Source organism: Lagenorhynchus albirostris, chromosome 7 (genome assembly GCF_949774975.1).
Source record: "Lagenorhynchus albirostris chromosome 7, mLagAlb1.1, whole genome shotgun sequence".
Taxonomy (NCBI): Eukaryota; Metazoa; Chordata; class Mammalia; order Artiodactyla; family Delphinidae; genus Lagenorhynchus; species Lagenorhynchus albirostris.
The window spans coordinates 12,801,382-12,818,750 of record NC_083101.1 but is presented as its reverse complement, the minus strand read 5'-3'; the positions used below and the strand labels follow the sequence as shown (position 1 = coordinate 12,818,750).

Here is a 17,369-nt window from a genome sequence, read left to right as displayed (position 1 = left end):
CAAAAAGTAACTACCCATAATATTTACAAACCAATAAGAAAAACATAAACAAACAAAATGCAAACATAAACTACCCAAAAGATAAATGAACAAAAAGACATTTAGGCATCTCACAGATGAAACAGTACAAATGACTAAAAATCGTATACAAAAAGCCAAACCCGTAGGGGCTTCCCTGGTGGCGCAGGTGTTGAGAGTCCGCCTGCCGATGCAGGGGACACAGGTTCGTGCCCCGGTCCAGGAGGATCCCGCATACCGCGGAGCGGCTGGGCCCGTGAGCCATGGCCGCTGAGCCTGCGCATCCGGAGCCTGTGCTCCGCAACGGGAGAGGCCACAACAGTGAGAGGGCTGCGTACCGCAAAAATAAAAGCCAAACCCTGATGACAATTACAAAAATGTAAATTAAAAGCACATATTTTTACCTATCAGTTTGGCAAAGATGTAGAAGATTAATAGTACACAGCATTGGAAAGGATATGCATGGATGAGCACTTTCAAACACTGCTGGCGCGAACTTGACAGTAACTATCAAAATACAAAGTACACGTATCCTCTGACCCAACAATTCCTAGGAATTTATCCTACAGAAGCATTTGTACACAGTGATGTTTACTGCACCATTCTTTGTAACAGCAAACAAAAAATATGGAAACACATCCGTCAATACGTTTTATGGTGGTATATCCATCGAATGGACTCTTTGGTTGTTATTAAAATGAAATGAATCCATATGTACTAACAGAGAAAGATGTCCATGAGGTATTGCTAAAGAAAAACTTGCCAAATACCATATATATTGTACAATGTCAGCATTTAAAATAAAATGAAAATTGTTTCTATTTCTATTTCTATACTATATATGTATCTCTTGTATCTCTACATATGATGTGTAGTTGGTGGTCATTAGTGGGATGTTTTGATTCTCCTCTTTACACTCCCATGGTAGGACTGCATGCCCCAGCCCCTCTGAAGTTCACCATGCTATGTATCTTGCTTCGACAAATGAAATGTGAGCAGAATCACCTCGGGGTAGAAGGCTTAAAAGCCATCGCAGAATGTTTCACGTTCCCTTCCTCTCCGTGACTCACTGAAGCAGGTGCTGCGCTGGGAAGCCTGGGTCTCTGAATAACCAAGATGGCGGGAGCCCTTTCTCGCCCCACCCCCATGCCAAATCTCATCTACCCCCTAGGTGGGAGCAAGAAAGAAACTTTTGTTGTAGCAAGCCACTGATAGTTTGTGGTTGTCTGATACTCCAGCACAATTTAGTGGTCCTGATACATAGAGGAATAAGAAAAAAAAAAAAATCTGGAAAGATACATACCAAACTGCAATCTTGGGGCTACCCTAAGAGAAGAATGAGAATGGGAGAGGGGAAGGGCAGGAAATGGGGGTCAGCGGGACTTTGGGGTTTTATTTTACATATTTGGGAATTGTATAAATTTTCATAAGCACATATTGTTTTTGGAATTTGAACAAAAGGTATTTGCAAATAATCTAAGATGTCCAGAAATTTTTACATTGTTGCTTTTTAAAATTCCAATAACCACAGTTCTGACACAAATAAAATCCCCCTGTGACCATAACGAACAAAATATGAAAACTGGCCTTTGTAAGAGTTCTAGGCAGAGAGACTGAAGGGCTTCTTTGAAAAGTAACACTATACTTAGGGATGACAGCACGCGAGACAAACCGCCCTATTCTTCCAGCTCCAATAAGGATGCGAAGGTTTTTCTCAGATGACATAGAAGCAGATGGGGGAACAGAAGGAGCTGTCAGCAATGCCTGCCAGGACTTAGGGAGCACTTATAAAAACTACTAAATAAGGGCTTCCCTGGTGGCGCAGTGGTTGAGAGTCTGCCTGCCGATGCAGGGGACACGGGTTCGTGCCCCGGTCCGGGAAGATCCCACATGCCGCGGAGCGGCTGGGCCCGTGAGCCATGGCCGCTGAGCCTGCAAGTCCGGAGCCTGTGCTCCGCAGCGGGAGAGGCCACAGCAGTGAGAAGCCCGCGTACCGCAAAAAACAAACAAACAAAAAAATTACTAGAAAACGGTTTCAAAACACCCAGAGAAACAAACATGTACACAAATGGCAGCCGAGGCAGCTGTTAAGGCAGGGCCCGATGTGAGGTGATGCGGAAGGAGAGATGTTAGTCCATCTGGAAGAGAGAAACAAGACCATCGTTCTCTCTGACAAAACCACAGCCTTCGTGGCGGGATCTCAGGGAGTGACTGCGCTGCGGAGGAGCAGCCATGTGGGAAGCAGGGGCTCCAAACTGATTAAAGCAACAGCAAGGTTATTTGCCTGTTCACACCAATCAATTTTCTATTATAAAATTGAATTAAGATGTCACAGAAATTCATCGGAGGGAAAGCCAAACCAACAGGTATTCTTACTTTAAAGCACCGGGCACTTCAAACGTTTTCAGAATTAATCCTCACAAGCCTACCATGTTTTTATGCTCATTCTTAGAGATGAGGCACCTTTGGCTCAGAGAGGTAAAGGAACTTGTCCAGGGTCACAGAGCCAAGATTCAAACCCATGCCTGGCATGGACTTTGCAGGGTCAGTGGGGAGGGCTGCTTAGGGATGAAACTAAGGAGTCAGCCCAGGGAATCTGCTTCTCGTCTATATAGCTAACGGATACATTCACATCAACAACCTCCTTATTTGTTTTATGAACACAAAAGTTAAGTACTGATGTCACCTGAAGAGCTAAAATAAGTTTCCCATGGTGACATATATAGTTAATATACCAGAGTATGATGAGACAGGCACCAGGTCCAGAATAGAGGCTTTAAAAAATTCAATTAAGGGGCTTCCCTGGTGGCACAGTGGTTAAGAATCCACCTGCCAATGCAGGGGACACAGGTTCGATCCCTGGTCCAGGAAGATCCCACATGCTAGGGAGCAACTAAGCCCATGCGCCACAACTACTGAGCCTGCGCTCTACAGCCCGAGAGCCACAACTACTGAGCCCACGTGCCACAACTACTAAAGCTCGCGTGCCTACAGCCCATGCTCCGCAACAAGAGAAGCCACGGCAATAAGAAGCCCGCGCACCGCCACGAAGAGTAGCCCCTGCTGGCCACAACTAGATAAAGCCTGCGCACAGCAATGAAGGCCCGATGCAGCCAAAAATAAATTTAAAAATAAAATAAATTTAAAATAATTCAGTTAAACTCGTGAAACCTTAAAAGTATAATTGATTTTAAAAGAAAAGAACTTTAAATCAGTGTTATTTAAAAAATTTTAAACCTAAACTACATCACGTTGACATTCATGCAAAAAATGTAACTGTAACTCTCCATTATCCTGCAGAGGTCTCTGGGTGCTTTTGTTATCTGCTGTATCCCAAGAACCCAAATATAGCCCGGCACAAAGCAGGCCTCAAAGTATTGGTTAAATGATTCAAATGAGCCGGTCATGTCTATTTAACCAGTAACCTATATATGCAGATGAAATTCTATACTAGTTGTTTTCTAGTTTAAAAAAATATATAGATCAAATAACCAATGTCTATAGTTATCCAACAAAAGGAAAAGTAACCTTAACTGAATACAGACCATGTGCAAAGCACTGGGTTAAGGCAATTTACATACATCCCCTCATTTAATCTCACAAGAATTCTGCAAGAAGCATCACTAGCCCACCGATACAGACGAAGAGTCGACGCTCAGAGTGGTTCTGTATGCGGTACCCAACTGGCTTGGTCACACAAGTAATCAGTGGCAAGGATTTTTAACTCATCTGTCTGAATTCAAAGTCCACGCTAGCTCCGGAACACAATACTTTCACTCTAGAGAAGCCACCTAAAAGAGTAGCCAATTACCTTTACAATATGTTCTTTTCAAGGAACAGATTTAAAAGAAAAAGAAAATGTATGACTGAATTTTTGCACTCAACTTCTGCCGATACAAAACCAAAATCGAGAACGCTAAGAAAATCGAGGCTATTTACAGCAGAGGGCATGTTTGTATAACACAGAAAACTGCTCTAACAATTTTAACACCTTAAAAACCCATATTTTTATTTGTAGTAGTTATAGAACTCGAATATGAGCTCCTGGAATTTACTGTCTTTTAAAGGACTCTAAGGCATTAGTGTGGATTCTTGAAGCTATTATATATATTGTATAAGAGTGGCAGTGAATTGTGACTTTTATGGTGTGACAAGCTTAACTTGCAAAGGAAAAATTCTAGTGGACTAGGCGTTAAAATAACGTGTCTATTGAAGGCGAACATTTGATGGAGTAGGCTATAAACCGTCCCTAAAGGTAATGCTGTTTTCAAAAAATGGAAAGTAAATCTCGCGATGACTATCATTAAAATAAGAAAGGGAGGAATGTTAAACTACACAATTCTTCATTTTCTAATCTGCCTTCTTCCCCAAAGAGTCTGAGACACAGCAGTTCATGCAGCAGGCTCACATCCTGCAGAGGAGCAAGGCCACTCGGCAAGTCAAATGCACCAGAATCTCTTCTCCCTCGTGGGCAGCGATGAGATAGGATTTGCGAGGTGCAGACACCAAATGCTCCCTCTGCCAGGCAGGATATGTTTCAATGTGTTTTACTTTAAGTCCTGTTTGCAATGTCACCCTCCTGGTTCTAAGTGACACCACTGCCATTTCAGAGTTATGAGTCAGATGAGGAATTGGAGGGCTAAGAAGTGGAGGATGATAAAACATACTGAAAAGTGGGCTTGGGAACAAGACAGACTGTTTGAACCCTGACCCTCCCACTTACTTGCTGTGCCCAATTCAGTTTCTTCAATTGTTATCTGGGAATAATGAAAATAGAGTAACTCCTTGCAGGGTGGATTTTAGCAAAGGATTAGCAAAGAAGACAGTATAGGATTGCATACTGGCTACAAGCACAGGCCCTGGATGGCTCGGCCCCTTGTTACCTGTGTGAACTTGGGCTCACCCCTGAACTAACCTCCTCTCAATCTCAGTTTCCTCATCTGTAAATTGGAAATGATAAGGGGATCCACTTCAGAGGGTTGCTGCGAGGATTAAATAAAATAATCCATAATAAACATTTTACACAAGTTTTAATGAGTATAAAGCACGTAAAACGATGCCTAGCACATAATACGGTATTTCATAAACAGTAACTAACATAGTACAAGTTATAAATAGGATGATAGCATAAGTATATATATACGTTCTGAAGAAAGGCTGGATACATTTCAGAAAACAGCACTTGATTTGGACACTCTCAGACAAAGAGTTCACACTGTAATAGATCTTGGGATGGGGCTTATGCCAACTGTTATCAACAAAGGTCCCTCTATCAAATCTCTCAGGGCCCTCGTTCACGTCAGCTGGTGTCCATGGTACCACTGCGCACAAATACACAACCGACATCTCCAAGGAGGGCAGCTCACAACAACAGTGGCATCTATCCTCCATGGTGTCTTTTCCCTAAGGTTTTCTCTAATGAGGGTGTCAGAACTGCAAAAAGAATATACAGGAGAGGGGGAGAGAGGCTCACACGATTGGAAGAGGACCATACAATTCCGTAAATATTTATTGAACATCTACTATGAGCCAGGAACCATCCCTCTTCACGTTGCAACTTCACGGTGACTCTGTAAACATGATTTTGCTCTTCTAGAATAAACTTTCGTCTTACCTACAAGTTTACAGAGCTAACATTTGTGAACTGTCCTTTGAGAAACAAATTTAGCATGGTGGGCACCATTGCATTAGACCTGACTGGAGTTACAACTGACAACTGAATCATTTCAGAGAGTTGGTGTGGGGCCCTTGAGACTGACAGAGTGGGCAAGGGAAGCTCGGTCTATATATGGCAAGAATCTGAGATTATATTCAGCCAGAAGTGCAAGCCTCTCAGCATGGCCTTCGACGTCCTCCAACCTGGCTCCTTCTTCATCTCTCTCTGCTCTCCACACACTCTCTAAGCCACCATCACCCCATCCTGCATATAAAACCGGGTCTCCCTGCCTTTGCTCCTATTCTGTATGGAATGCCATCTACCCACTCAACTCCCAGGCTGGACTGCAATCTTCTGTATGCATGTCTATCCCTGGAGGGCAAGGAGGGACTTGTCATGTCTATGCCACCCCTGACCCAGGGTCCGCCAGTATCAGCCAGCGGGGAGCAGTGGGAAGGGCACAGAACGGGAGGCTGGTTTCAAGGGGAAACCTGTTTCAAATGTTAGCTCTGCCCCTTACCAGCTGTCGGACCTTGAATACGTTAACTTCTGTGTACTTCGATTTCCTCCTGCGTAAAATGGAGACAAAAGGGCATTTACTTTATCGGTTGTTGGGAGAATCAACTCCTTGGCTATAATGTAAAGCACTTAGAAGAGTGCCTGGCACGGGGGAAGAGCTGTGGAAGGCTTCATCACAGTTGCTGTTCAGTATCACTGTTATCGTTACTGTCATTAAGTGTGTGCAGAAAAGAGAAAAGTGCAGAAAGAAGGGAGATTGTGCCCTGCAGCTGAGCAAACGTCTGAACTCCCACGCTGGCTCAGCGCTGTCCTGCTGAATAGCCCGATGGTGGAACCCCTCACCACTGACTCGCAAAAGGAGACACAGAGCTTTCACACTGGTTGGTGCTCGTAACCTTATTTCTTGCCTGGGCTGCTGCCCAACCCCTGCCAAAGCCAGCCAGCTAGGGACTCCCAAATCCTGCAGTGACAGCACAGCATGACATACAAGGGACACTGCAGCTCAGTTCCTTGCAACCCAGCCCCCAGCAGACTTCCTGCTCCTAGAATATCAGTGCTGAGCGCTAGAGGTGACCTTTTCCAACAGCACCCCTGGAACAGATGGGGAAACTGAGGCCTGGGGAGGCTGTGCTTACATTTTGTTAGCACCCAGTTTACATATATGTTAATTGTCATGCAGCCAATTTTGTGGTAGGTACTAAGAATACCATGACCATTGTTTAAAGCTGGAAGGAACTTCAAAGTTTACCCAGTCTGGCACTTTTCAAACTCCACATTCTATGGTGTCAAGATGAGATGTGAGCTCTGTTGCAAGTCATTTATTCATTCATTTATGGATCACCCGCCATCTGCTGGGCATCAGGGACACAAGTCAGACAACACTCCTGTCCTCGGGACCTCACAGACGAATAGGGAAGCGTGACTATGTAAATAATTACATGTCTAATAGTAAAGTCTTGTTGTGAGTGAATTATGTTTTAAAATATACTAGAATGAGCATCTCCACTTACATGCCAACATGCTTTCTGAGCAGAACAGGCAGGACTGGGGCTGGAGGAGGCAGTTACAGGTAGCGCCCTGTAAACTGCTCACCCCACCGGGTTCACCTGTGCAAGGGCCACACACAGACTCACATTACCATTACGTGGCTACAGCGGTAAGGAGACTGGGAGCCACCGACCCAACCCCATTTGACAGACAGGCACACTGAGGCCCAAAGAATTTAACTCACTTGCCAAAGTAGCACAGCAGATAAACAGAAGACGCTTAAGATTCTGTAGTGGCTCATGTAGGCTTCCAAAAAAATCCACATTCCACAGTGTAGCACATGATCTGACCCCTGCTCACCCCTCCTGCCCCCTCTCTCACCATTCTGCCCCCCACTCTATGACTCAGCCCTACTGAACTACCTGTGAAGCCCCAAATGCACCTCTGCTTGGTCCATCCCACTCCCTCGGCCAGGGAGCCAAAGTCGACAACCCCTAAATAATGCCAACTCATTCTCAGCACTCAGAACTCAGCTCAGGGCTCTCTCCTCCAGCACCTGGCCCTGACATGGCCCCCCTCTATCTCCTATAGCATGTATGCCTTTACAAAGAGAGAGAAACGCTCATTCCATAAGGTGTTCATCCAATCAACACCTCTATGTGCCGAGCACCTGAGGATATGGCAGTAAATAAAATAAAGGCCCCTGCCCTCATGGAGCTTACATTCTACTGAGAAAAACAGACAATAAACAATACAAAATATAATGTCACTAGAGTTCAGTGCTATGAAAAAAAAAATAAAGACGAGTGGAGGGATATTGGGGGAAGGCCTCTTCAAGGAAGTGGCATTTGATCAGCGATCTGAAGTAACAGAGTAAGCCATGCCAACAGCTGGGAAAAGAGCATTTCAAGAAGCAGTAGCAAAGGCCCTGTAACTACTGCAATGATTTCTTTACTTGTGTCTTACCTCCTACTGAACCTGGAGGTCCTTGAAGGCAAGGGTTACATCTTAAGCATCTTTGATTCGCAGGGCCCAGTATCCACAGTGGACACTATGGACACTTACGGAATGAGTGAATGAAGTTGGCCCAGCACGTGTGATTGCTGATTTCTGAGTCCGTGTGGCTCCATCACTTGAGATCTGGCCAGTTTTGCGTCTCTCTCCTCCCCAGGGCTAAGCTAAGCACAGGCTTGGGCCAATCAGCCTTCTTTAATTCTGTGGCCTGGTCTCAGTTCCTGGATCCTCCCTTCATTAGGACTATAGTACTGACAGGCTCTCCAGGTTTATATTGTTCTGGTGCTCATATCTCTGGTCTGGACCTGGGACCCTGTCCCGAAACCCAGACACCTAGTACTGGGAGCCTCCCTCACTTTCTCCAGGTTTCATAGGCATCAAAGTCCTCCCCTGAACCCCAAGCCCCAAGGCTGGGGGGCCCTGACCCCTGGAATCAGACTTCGCAATGGCTAACACCTCCCTACTTGGAAGTCTGCCCTGCCTGATTCTTGACTGCCCTCCAAACCACACGACCCCTTCTGTTGCGATATCAACCCTCTGACCTCATCAATCCTTTCTGTGGCCACCTCTCTGCATGTTCCAACTTCATTAAACCATTCCTGAACTTCTACTATAACTAAGATCCAGGGCTAAGGACCTGCGTCCTCATGTTGCCTGCTACAGATCCTATACCATCAGCAGACCATCTGGGTCCAAGCCTCCAGATTCGACTACCCCAAACCACAATCCTGACACTCCCAAAAGCACATTAAATAACCTTAGGTGCTGCAAATAAAGTCAAATGGCTTTATCCACTCCGCCAACTGCAACAGATATCTCTGGATGTCACTGGTGCTTCATCCCAGCCCCCACCGGGTCTAAAATGAGTTCAGGGACAAATAACCCACTCCTTCATTCACCCTTTCACCCACCGCTTCCTGACACCTGCTATAAGCCAAGCCTTGAAACATAAAACACAGTGCCTACACTGATGACAATGATGCTAATGGTGATGTGATGGTGATAGTGATGGTGGAAGAGAGAAAGGAGTAGTGGTAAGGTTAGTTACCATTTATTGCACACTTGGGCTATACTACAATAAGCGGCGAGTCTTCTAATACTAAGAAAACTATGAGATAGGTTTTATTAGCCTCACTTTACAGAGAAGAAAATAGGCTGAAGAGGTGAAGCAACTTGCTCAAGGTCACAGAGCTAAGTGGCAGGGTGCTGAGACCCTAGTCTGCCTGCCTCCAAAGTACAAACGGTTCAACCGCCCCAAGGGTCACCCAGTAAATGCTAAATAAATATAACTTAAGGAAGAAGTGAAAGACAGAGAGAGGATCCAGGCCTCCGGGGACTCAAAAACTGGTGGAGGGAGCAGACATATAAACAAATATCTACCATGTGGGAAGGCCAGCGCTGATGGCTGGAGACCATGGAGCTGGAGCGGAGCTGCAGGGGCGCTAGAGGAGGGAGTGGCTAACTTGACCTGGAGGGGTCTAGAGCCGTCTTGAGGAAGTGACTTGGGGGCTAGGCTTTGAAGGATGAGCAGTTTGCGGCTGACAAGCGTGGCGCACAGCAGGAGCTCGGCCCTCAGACCTGGCCTGGGCCGTCCGTCTCCTCTGAGGTCGTCCAGTCCACCCCCCTGTGCCCACGCGGCCGGGCCGGGCCTCACCTCCTTCCACTTGAGCTGGCGAATGCTTATCTTCAGGGCGTCCAGGGAGGTCCTGGCCTTGGAGCTGTCCACGGTGACAGGCCGCGGAGAGCAGTACTCCTCGGACCGGTCCGAGCTCCGCTTGCAGCTACGGTTCTTGCTCCTGGACTTCCCGTGCGGGTAGAGGCCCTGCGCCGACACCGGCTTCGCCTGGTACGTGGGCAGCGTGGACGGCGGCCGCGGTGGGGAGCGGGCGTCGCCCTCCTCGGCCGCGCGGGGCTGCGCCGGGGTCGGCTCCTTGGGCTGCTCCTCCCCCGCCTTGCGCTCCGGCTCCCCGGCTGCGCCCGGGTCCACGCGGACCTGTTCCTTCGCCGCATGCGCTTTGGCCGCGGCCACGGCCTCCGCCTCCCACCAGGCCGCCAGCTCTCTCTCGGGTCTGCCTCGCAGCATGGTGCTCAGGGCCGGTGCCAGCGCCAGTGCTGCTGCCGCCGCCGCCGCCGCCGCTCCGCCGCCCCGGCCCGCGACCAAACTGCCGCCGCTGCCGCAGCTGCCACTCGCTCCCAACCCGAGCCAGTTGCCATGATTTCTCAGGCTCCGGTTGACAAGGGCAGTCGCCGACTCGGGACGGGGCGCGGGAAGGGACAATCGCCGACCCAGCCCCGGCTACCTCATAGGCGAGGGTGCTCACGTGACCGTGCCTGTCGCAGAGGAGGCGGCCATCTTGGAAGAGGGCGGAAGCGGCCTCTGCCCGCCCAGCCGGACAACCCGCTGGCGTTCTGAGCCCGCGGAACTTGGAGGGGAGAGGTTGGAGCTTGAGGGCAGAAAGCCGTTAGGCGCTTGCGGGGCTCGTGAGCCCAGGGGCTGGGCCGGAGAGGCAACAATTTCAAACACGAAGCCCACTTTCTCCCACCCCGTACACACTCACTGGGATAACTCCCGGTCTGTTGGAGGAAGCACAGCCTCACCCGTTCTAGGCAGCTCCACCATCAGGAAGCACCTCAGTCTGATGATGGACATGACAAGTCCAAACTCTCAAGGATTAGCTCCCCGTTTGAGGAAATCCCTTTCTGGTCCTGGGAGAGCCCCAGACTGAGAGGGGAGACACGTTTCCCTGTTCTCAGGGAGCTCCCAATGGCATAGGGAGGCCGTGGAGAAGCCTGCAGATTCGCGGTTGAGGACATTAACCAACCCTTTTCATATTGTCATTTTAAAAATTATGGTAAGATACACATAACATAAAATGTATCATTTTAACCATTTTTAGGTATAGCCTTCAATGGCGTTAATACATTCGCATTGTTGTGCAACCATCACCACCATTCGTCTCCTGAACTTTTCCATCTTCTCAAACTGAAACTGTACCCATTAAACTCTTAACTCCCGTCCGCCCTCCCCCAGCCCGTGAACTACCCGTTCTCCTTTCTGTCTATATGAATTGGATTATTACCTCATAGAAGTGGAATCATACAATATTTGTCCCTTTGTGTCTAGCTTATTCACTCAGCCTAATGCCTTCATGGTTCATCCATGTTGTAGCATTATCAGAATTTCATTCCTTTGTAGGGCAGAATAGCGTTCCATGGTGTGAATGGACCACATTGTATCAGTTCATCTGACAATGGACATTTGGGTTGTTTCCACCTGTTGGCTATTGCGAATGATGCTGCTATGAACATGAGCACACAAATACCTATTTGAGTCCCCGCTCTCCATTCTTTTGGGTTGCCATGTATTTTTAAAGCCAACCCAAGGAGAGGGCTTTCCCTTATCACCTTAGGGAACCATATTTGTTCTTTCAGGGAATGGGGGTGGGAGGATAGAGTACCCCACACTGAGGACAGTAGCTGTGACAGCCCACAGTGGTGAACTTTGCCACACTCTGCAGATGAAATAATGATACAAGAGAGGAAAACGAGAGGAATCACAAGGCAGTATGCAGTTAAGTGTCAAATGAGGCAAAGAGTAAGAAGAAAAATTAGGAGTTCCACGAATGGAGGATTTACTGTAAATTATAAAGCTAGATAAACTTCATATAAGAGATAGAATATAAACTGAGTCTTCAAGATGGAGTAAGAATCAGCTAGATAGAAAGTAGGTGGGGGAACTTCCCTGATGGCTCAGTGGTTAAGAATCTGCCTGCCAATGCAGGGGACATGGGTTTGAGCCCTGGTCCGGGAAGATCCCACATGCCGCGGAGCAACTAAGCCCATGTGCCACAGCTACTGAGCCTGCTCTTTAGAGCCTGCGAGCCACAACTGTGGAGCCTGTGCTCCACAGCTACTGAAGCCCGTGCGCCTAGAGCCAGTGCTCCGCAACAAGAGAAGCCACCGCAATGAGAAGCCCGCGCACCGCAACGAAGAGTAGCCCCCACTCGCCACAACTAGAGAAAGCCTGCGTGCAGCAACAAAAAACCCGACGCAGCCAAAAATAAATAAATAAATTTATTTTAAAAAAAAAAGAAAGAAAGTAGGTGGGGTGGTCATTCCAGAGGCTGTGGGCACGGCAGCGTGTACAGTCATGCAGTTGACCCATGGGGCCTGAAAGGGGCTGAAATCCAACTTGTACTCTGCCTGCCTAGCCTCACCCATTGAGGCTTTGTCCACCAGAAAGGAGCACCTTTGCTGATTGGTTCAAAGGCTCCCAGGGCTAAAGGAAGCCCTGTACTGAGAGGGAGGTGAGGAAAAGGTACAGTACAAGTAAATTTAAGAAGGGGATAAATTATGGTGATCAGCTTGAAATGTATAGAAATATCAAACCACTAAGTTGTGTACCAGGAACTAACATAGTGTTGTAATTCAATTATATTTCAAAAACAAACAAACAAATTCATAGAAAAAGAGGACAGATTCGTGGTTACCAGAGGTGGGACGAGGGGAAAGGTAAAGGGTTTGGCGGAGGGGAAATTGGATGAAGGCAGTCAAAAGATAACAAACTTCCAGTTATAAGATAAATAAGTACTACGGATGTAACGTTGAACGTGACACATATAATTAACACCGCTGTATGTTATATATGAAAGTTGTTAAGAGGGTAAATCCTGAGTTCTCATCACAAGAAAAAATTTTTTTTCTATTTCTTTAATTTTGTACCTATATAGGGTGATGGACGTTCAGTAAACTTACTGCGATCAACACTTTGTGGTGTATGTAAATCGGATCATTACGTTGTACACACCTTAAACTTATACACGGCTTATGTAAATTATATCTCAGTAAAACTGGAAGAAAAAAATAAAATTTATTAGTCCTGTAAAAAAGGGGGGATAATCATAGGCTTTTCTAGCAGACTAGACCGGTGGAAACACAAGCCTTAGAGGAAGGGTGAGCAGGAGGCGAGGCCCATTGGAGCTCCCTGTCAGGTCTTCGAATGCTGTGCTGACCTCTGACTTCTCAGGAAATTCTAACGTGTGCTGGTGGAAAATCCAACCCCACATGGGACTCCTCACAGGGGAGCTTAGTTACGGCTGTTGCGGAGCAAAGAGCAGGTGAGAATCAGGGACCAGGACCACCTCCCAAAATACACAAATGTATAAAGAAGTAGGTCTCTCCTTTTCCTTCACACACTCACCACAGCTTATAGTCAGAGTTTTACTTGTTTGTTTACTTATAACGGTCTGTCTCACCAGAGTCCAAGTGCCAAAAGTAAGGAGTGTCCTGTTCTAGTTGACCATATCCCAACACCCAGTCAGTGCCTGGTAGACAGTAGGCATTCAATAACCATTTCTTGAATGAATGAATTTGCTAATGATGAATAAACAAACGAATGAATAAATGAGCAAGCGAATGAATGAACGAATTAAAAATTAAACTCAGATATTCAATAATAAGAAAATACATATGCAAATTATAGCAAATGTCAATGACAGCTTTAGCCGCTTAGGATAAACAGTATCCTGGTGATATAACATTAGCGAACTGGTGCAAGCATCGTAATCACAACGCTTAAAGACTGTTCTGCATAAACAGGACCTGGAGGAAGATAGAGACAAATGAGAACAGCTGTGGTGCTGGAGACATGCGATCTTGGTTGAAATTTTCCCTCTTGGTTTTGGCAAACTGTATCGACCTGGAGGCTCTTCCTACCTTTGGACCCAGAAATTCATCCCATTTCTAGAGGTTTCTGCTACGATCAGAAAGGCAGACTAAGCTTTCCGTGGTAACCTAATATCAGTCAGAAACCTCTCTGTCCCAGGCACTGTACTAAGCATTTTGCATACGTTGTGTCATTTAAGCTTCTCAGCGGCCCTGGGATAAATCCCGTTATTTGCCACACTTTACAGATGGTGAAGGAAATCGCCGCTCAGAGAAGAGAAGTCACTTGCTGGAGTCGCACAGTTTGTAAAGGCAAAGACAGGATTCAGACTCAGGGTGATCTGACACTAGCACCCAGCTCCCAACACCCACACTACCCCTCACACCAAACCCTTTGTTCACAGAAATAAGCCACGTATGTTTAAACATAACTGAGTCCATATATATGTATATGTATTTATACCTAAATATATGTACACACTAATTCTCAGCATATGTGGATTACATGAAAATTACATGCAGAGAAAATCTCTGGGTTCAAATATGCCAGTATATTAATAGTGGTTACTCTGGGTGATGGAATTGAGAGAGACTATTTTCCTTTAAACTTTTCTGTATTTTCCCAATTTTCTACAATGACCATGCATTGTTTTGATAACTGGAAAAATGTAATTTTTAAATTAAAAATGTTTCTTGATTGTTGTTCTGTCACTTTTATAGCAAGTCCATTTCCGGGGAAAGGGACAGGAAGGGACAGGGGACAGGGTTGTGGGCAGCTTTTACTCCCGTTGGTAGGTTCTGCCCTGTTAGCATCAGAGGACGCCACCAGGTGGCGCGTGAGGTCCGGTTTTTGAAGCGGCTGAAGGAGGATGAGGGGCAGGGGAGGTCCCCCGGCAACAAGCATCTGAATAACACCCAGCAGCTCCCACCCCGCTCTACTTGCAACCACACACACTTTTGCACCTCGTAGGCTTTTGCCAATGTTGCTCGCTCTGCCTGGTGCATCCTCTCACTGGCCCCGCCTGCTAAGTGAGCTGTTTATTCTTAAGGCTCAGATCCAAAATCTCCTCTCCTTAGACAAGGTGTGATAGAGCTCCTGGGAGCACTGGAGTCCCTGGAGTGAGCATTCTTAATGAGTGAGCAAAAGGCTTCATGTGCAGTTCTGGGTCAACTGTTTCTCAAATAGGTGGTATCTTTTTGAATGACAATAATAGCCATTCTTCACTGAGCACACCTGTATGTCAAGCCCTGTTGCTATTCTAGCATTTTAATTCTCCCAAGCAACTCTCCAGGGAGAAAAGTACAATCTTCCCCACATGGCTGGGTTGGAGTTTGTGTTCTTCTTTGTGACCTCAGGCAAGTCTTATAATTCCTCTGGCCTCTAGTTTCCTCATCTGAAAAGTGGGGTGAAAATAGGGGCTTCCCTGGTGGGGCAGGTGTTGAGAGTCCACCTGCCGATGCAGGGGACACGGGTTCGTGCCCCGGTCTGGGAGGATCCCACATGCCACGGAGCGGCTGGGTCCGTGAGCCATGGCCGCTGAGCCTGCGCGTCCGGAGCCTGTGCTCCGCAACGGGAGAGGCCACAACAGTGAGAGGCCCGCGTACCGCAAAAAAAAAAAAAAAAAAAAAAAAAAAGTGGGGTGAAAATAGGACCTATCTCAGAGTGCAGTTGTAAAAACTGAGTTGAAATAGAGTTCCTGCACGTAGTGGTCTATGAGTGTTGATGATCATTATGGTTCCCATTTTAGAGGTGAGGGAACTGAAGCTGAGACAACAGTCACATAGTGAGTAAGTGACAGAGCTGAAGTCCAAAGTCCAGCGCATCCAGCGCTAAGCCCGAGTTCTTTGCATTCCGCCATTCTATCATGCTGTCGTCTCCTGGTAGGTCCTAACCCACTGAGAGGCCCTGGCCTGGCCTTGTGCCCTCTGGGCTTCCATTTGCCCCATGCCAAGTGAGGAGGTTGGCCAGGATGCTCATAAAAAGTATGACATTTTAATAAATTGGTGAAGAAGATGGTGTGGAAATGCTGAGTCTTGGGGTCCCGGCTCCATGCACCATGCATCTGTGCCATCAGACTGAAACCTAGAGAATGGACTTCCTGCTTCCCTTGCTGGACTCTCATGTCAGCCCCCTGGAGAAGAGGAGATTCTATCTGCAGGTAATAGAATAACGGCCAGGTTTGTGCAGCTCTAAGCTGGAAATAACATAACTGACAACATGATGCCATCTTGCATTCTTCAAGTGCTCGGTGCAGGCAGAAAATAAACACCACATTTCAAATTACTTTTCCTTAAAGGTCAAGAGAAATTGAAAGCCATTGCACTCTTCTAACAACAGGCTTCTCTTTTGGAGAGCCGTCAGGGTTTTAAAATATTTTATAAAGCAATCATCTGTATGCAATCCAGATGCCTCACCCCAGTCAGGAAGCGGGGCCTGTTGAAGTGTATCACTGGAGTTCTACTAGGAAAAAAAAAAACAACACTACCAAGAATTCCATCTTAACCCAACTTTGGAAAGCAATGTTTTAAAAAAGATGAAAGAAAAGAAAAAAAGAAAGTAAATAAGAAAGAATGGAGGGAGGGAGGGAAGGAGGGAAGGAAGGAAAGAAGGAAGGAAGGAAGGGAAGAAGGAAGGGAGTGATGGAGGGAGGGAAGAAGGAAGGAGTGTGGGAGGGAGGAAGGAAGGAGTGTGGGAGAGAGGAAGGGGAAAAATAAATCCCTGATGTTCCCAAATGGCCTAATGTGAGAAGAAATCCTTCTCCTGGCTGGTTTAGGGGTGAATTAAGGGAGGGGATTTCCTTCTGTTTTTGGAGCCTGGCTCCTCCATTTCCCCCACCCCTCCATAACCAATTAACCATCAAGACCCATATTGACTTCCATGGAATTTATCAAATGGATGTTGAAAGAGCTTGAAAGATGTTTTGCCGTTTTCCAAAAAGGCTGGTTATGAGAGCTAGACAAGTGATTGCAGCAGCCCTGTGGTCTCTTGTGTTGAACCTGAGTGTAGGTATCAGTCAGCATAGGCTATGTTATGCTGCAGTAACAAACATTCCCCAAATCTCAGTGACTTAACAGAAAAGTCTATTTCTCACTCACCACATATCCAGGGCAGGGGCTCTGGACATAGTAGTCACTCAAGGTCATAGTCTATCAGAAGCTCCATTCTACCATGTGCTTCTATGACCACGATGGGTGGGAAGAAGGGGACATGGTGACTTACACACTGGCTTTTAAAGCTTCACTTGAAAGTGATGCATGACAGTTCTGCTTGTACACATTGACCAGAGTAAGCATAACATCAGAGTCAGAGAAGACAGGCAGCCCTCCCATGTGATAAGGGAGGACAGCTGGAAATGTTTAGTGAACTGTCTCATGAGAACCACCTCAGATAGGGACCGGGATGATGAGCCCCAGGTCCCAGAACCACACTTTAAAGGACAGTGTATGAAACTCAGGTAGCTCAGTGGCCTCCAGGGACTTCAAGTGAGGGCAGATAAAGTGCCCAGGTACA

General features: G+C 46.7%; 1 protein-coding gene across 1 annotated transcript in view; it reads right to left on the bottom strand.

Annotated features, from left to right (window-relative positions):
• Nucleotides 1-10,448, bottom strand: part of TTLL11 (tubulin tyrosine ligase like 11) — a 244,838-nt gene extending 234,390 nt beyond the window's left edge. The window contains exon 1 of the mRNA XM_060154432.1: nt 9,849-10,448. Coding sequence (XP_060010415.1) covers nt 9,849-10,277 — 429 coding nt within the window. The 5' untranslated portion in view covers nt 10,278-10,448. The remainder of the gene's footprint in view (nt 1-9,848) is intronic.
• Between the last annotated feature and the right edge of the window lie 6,921 nt (nt 10,449-17,369).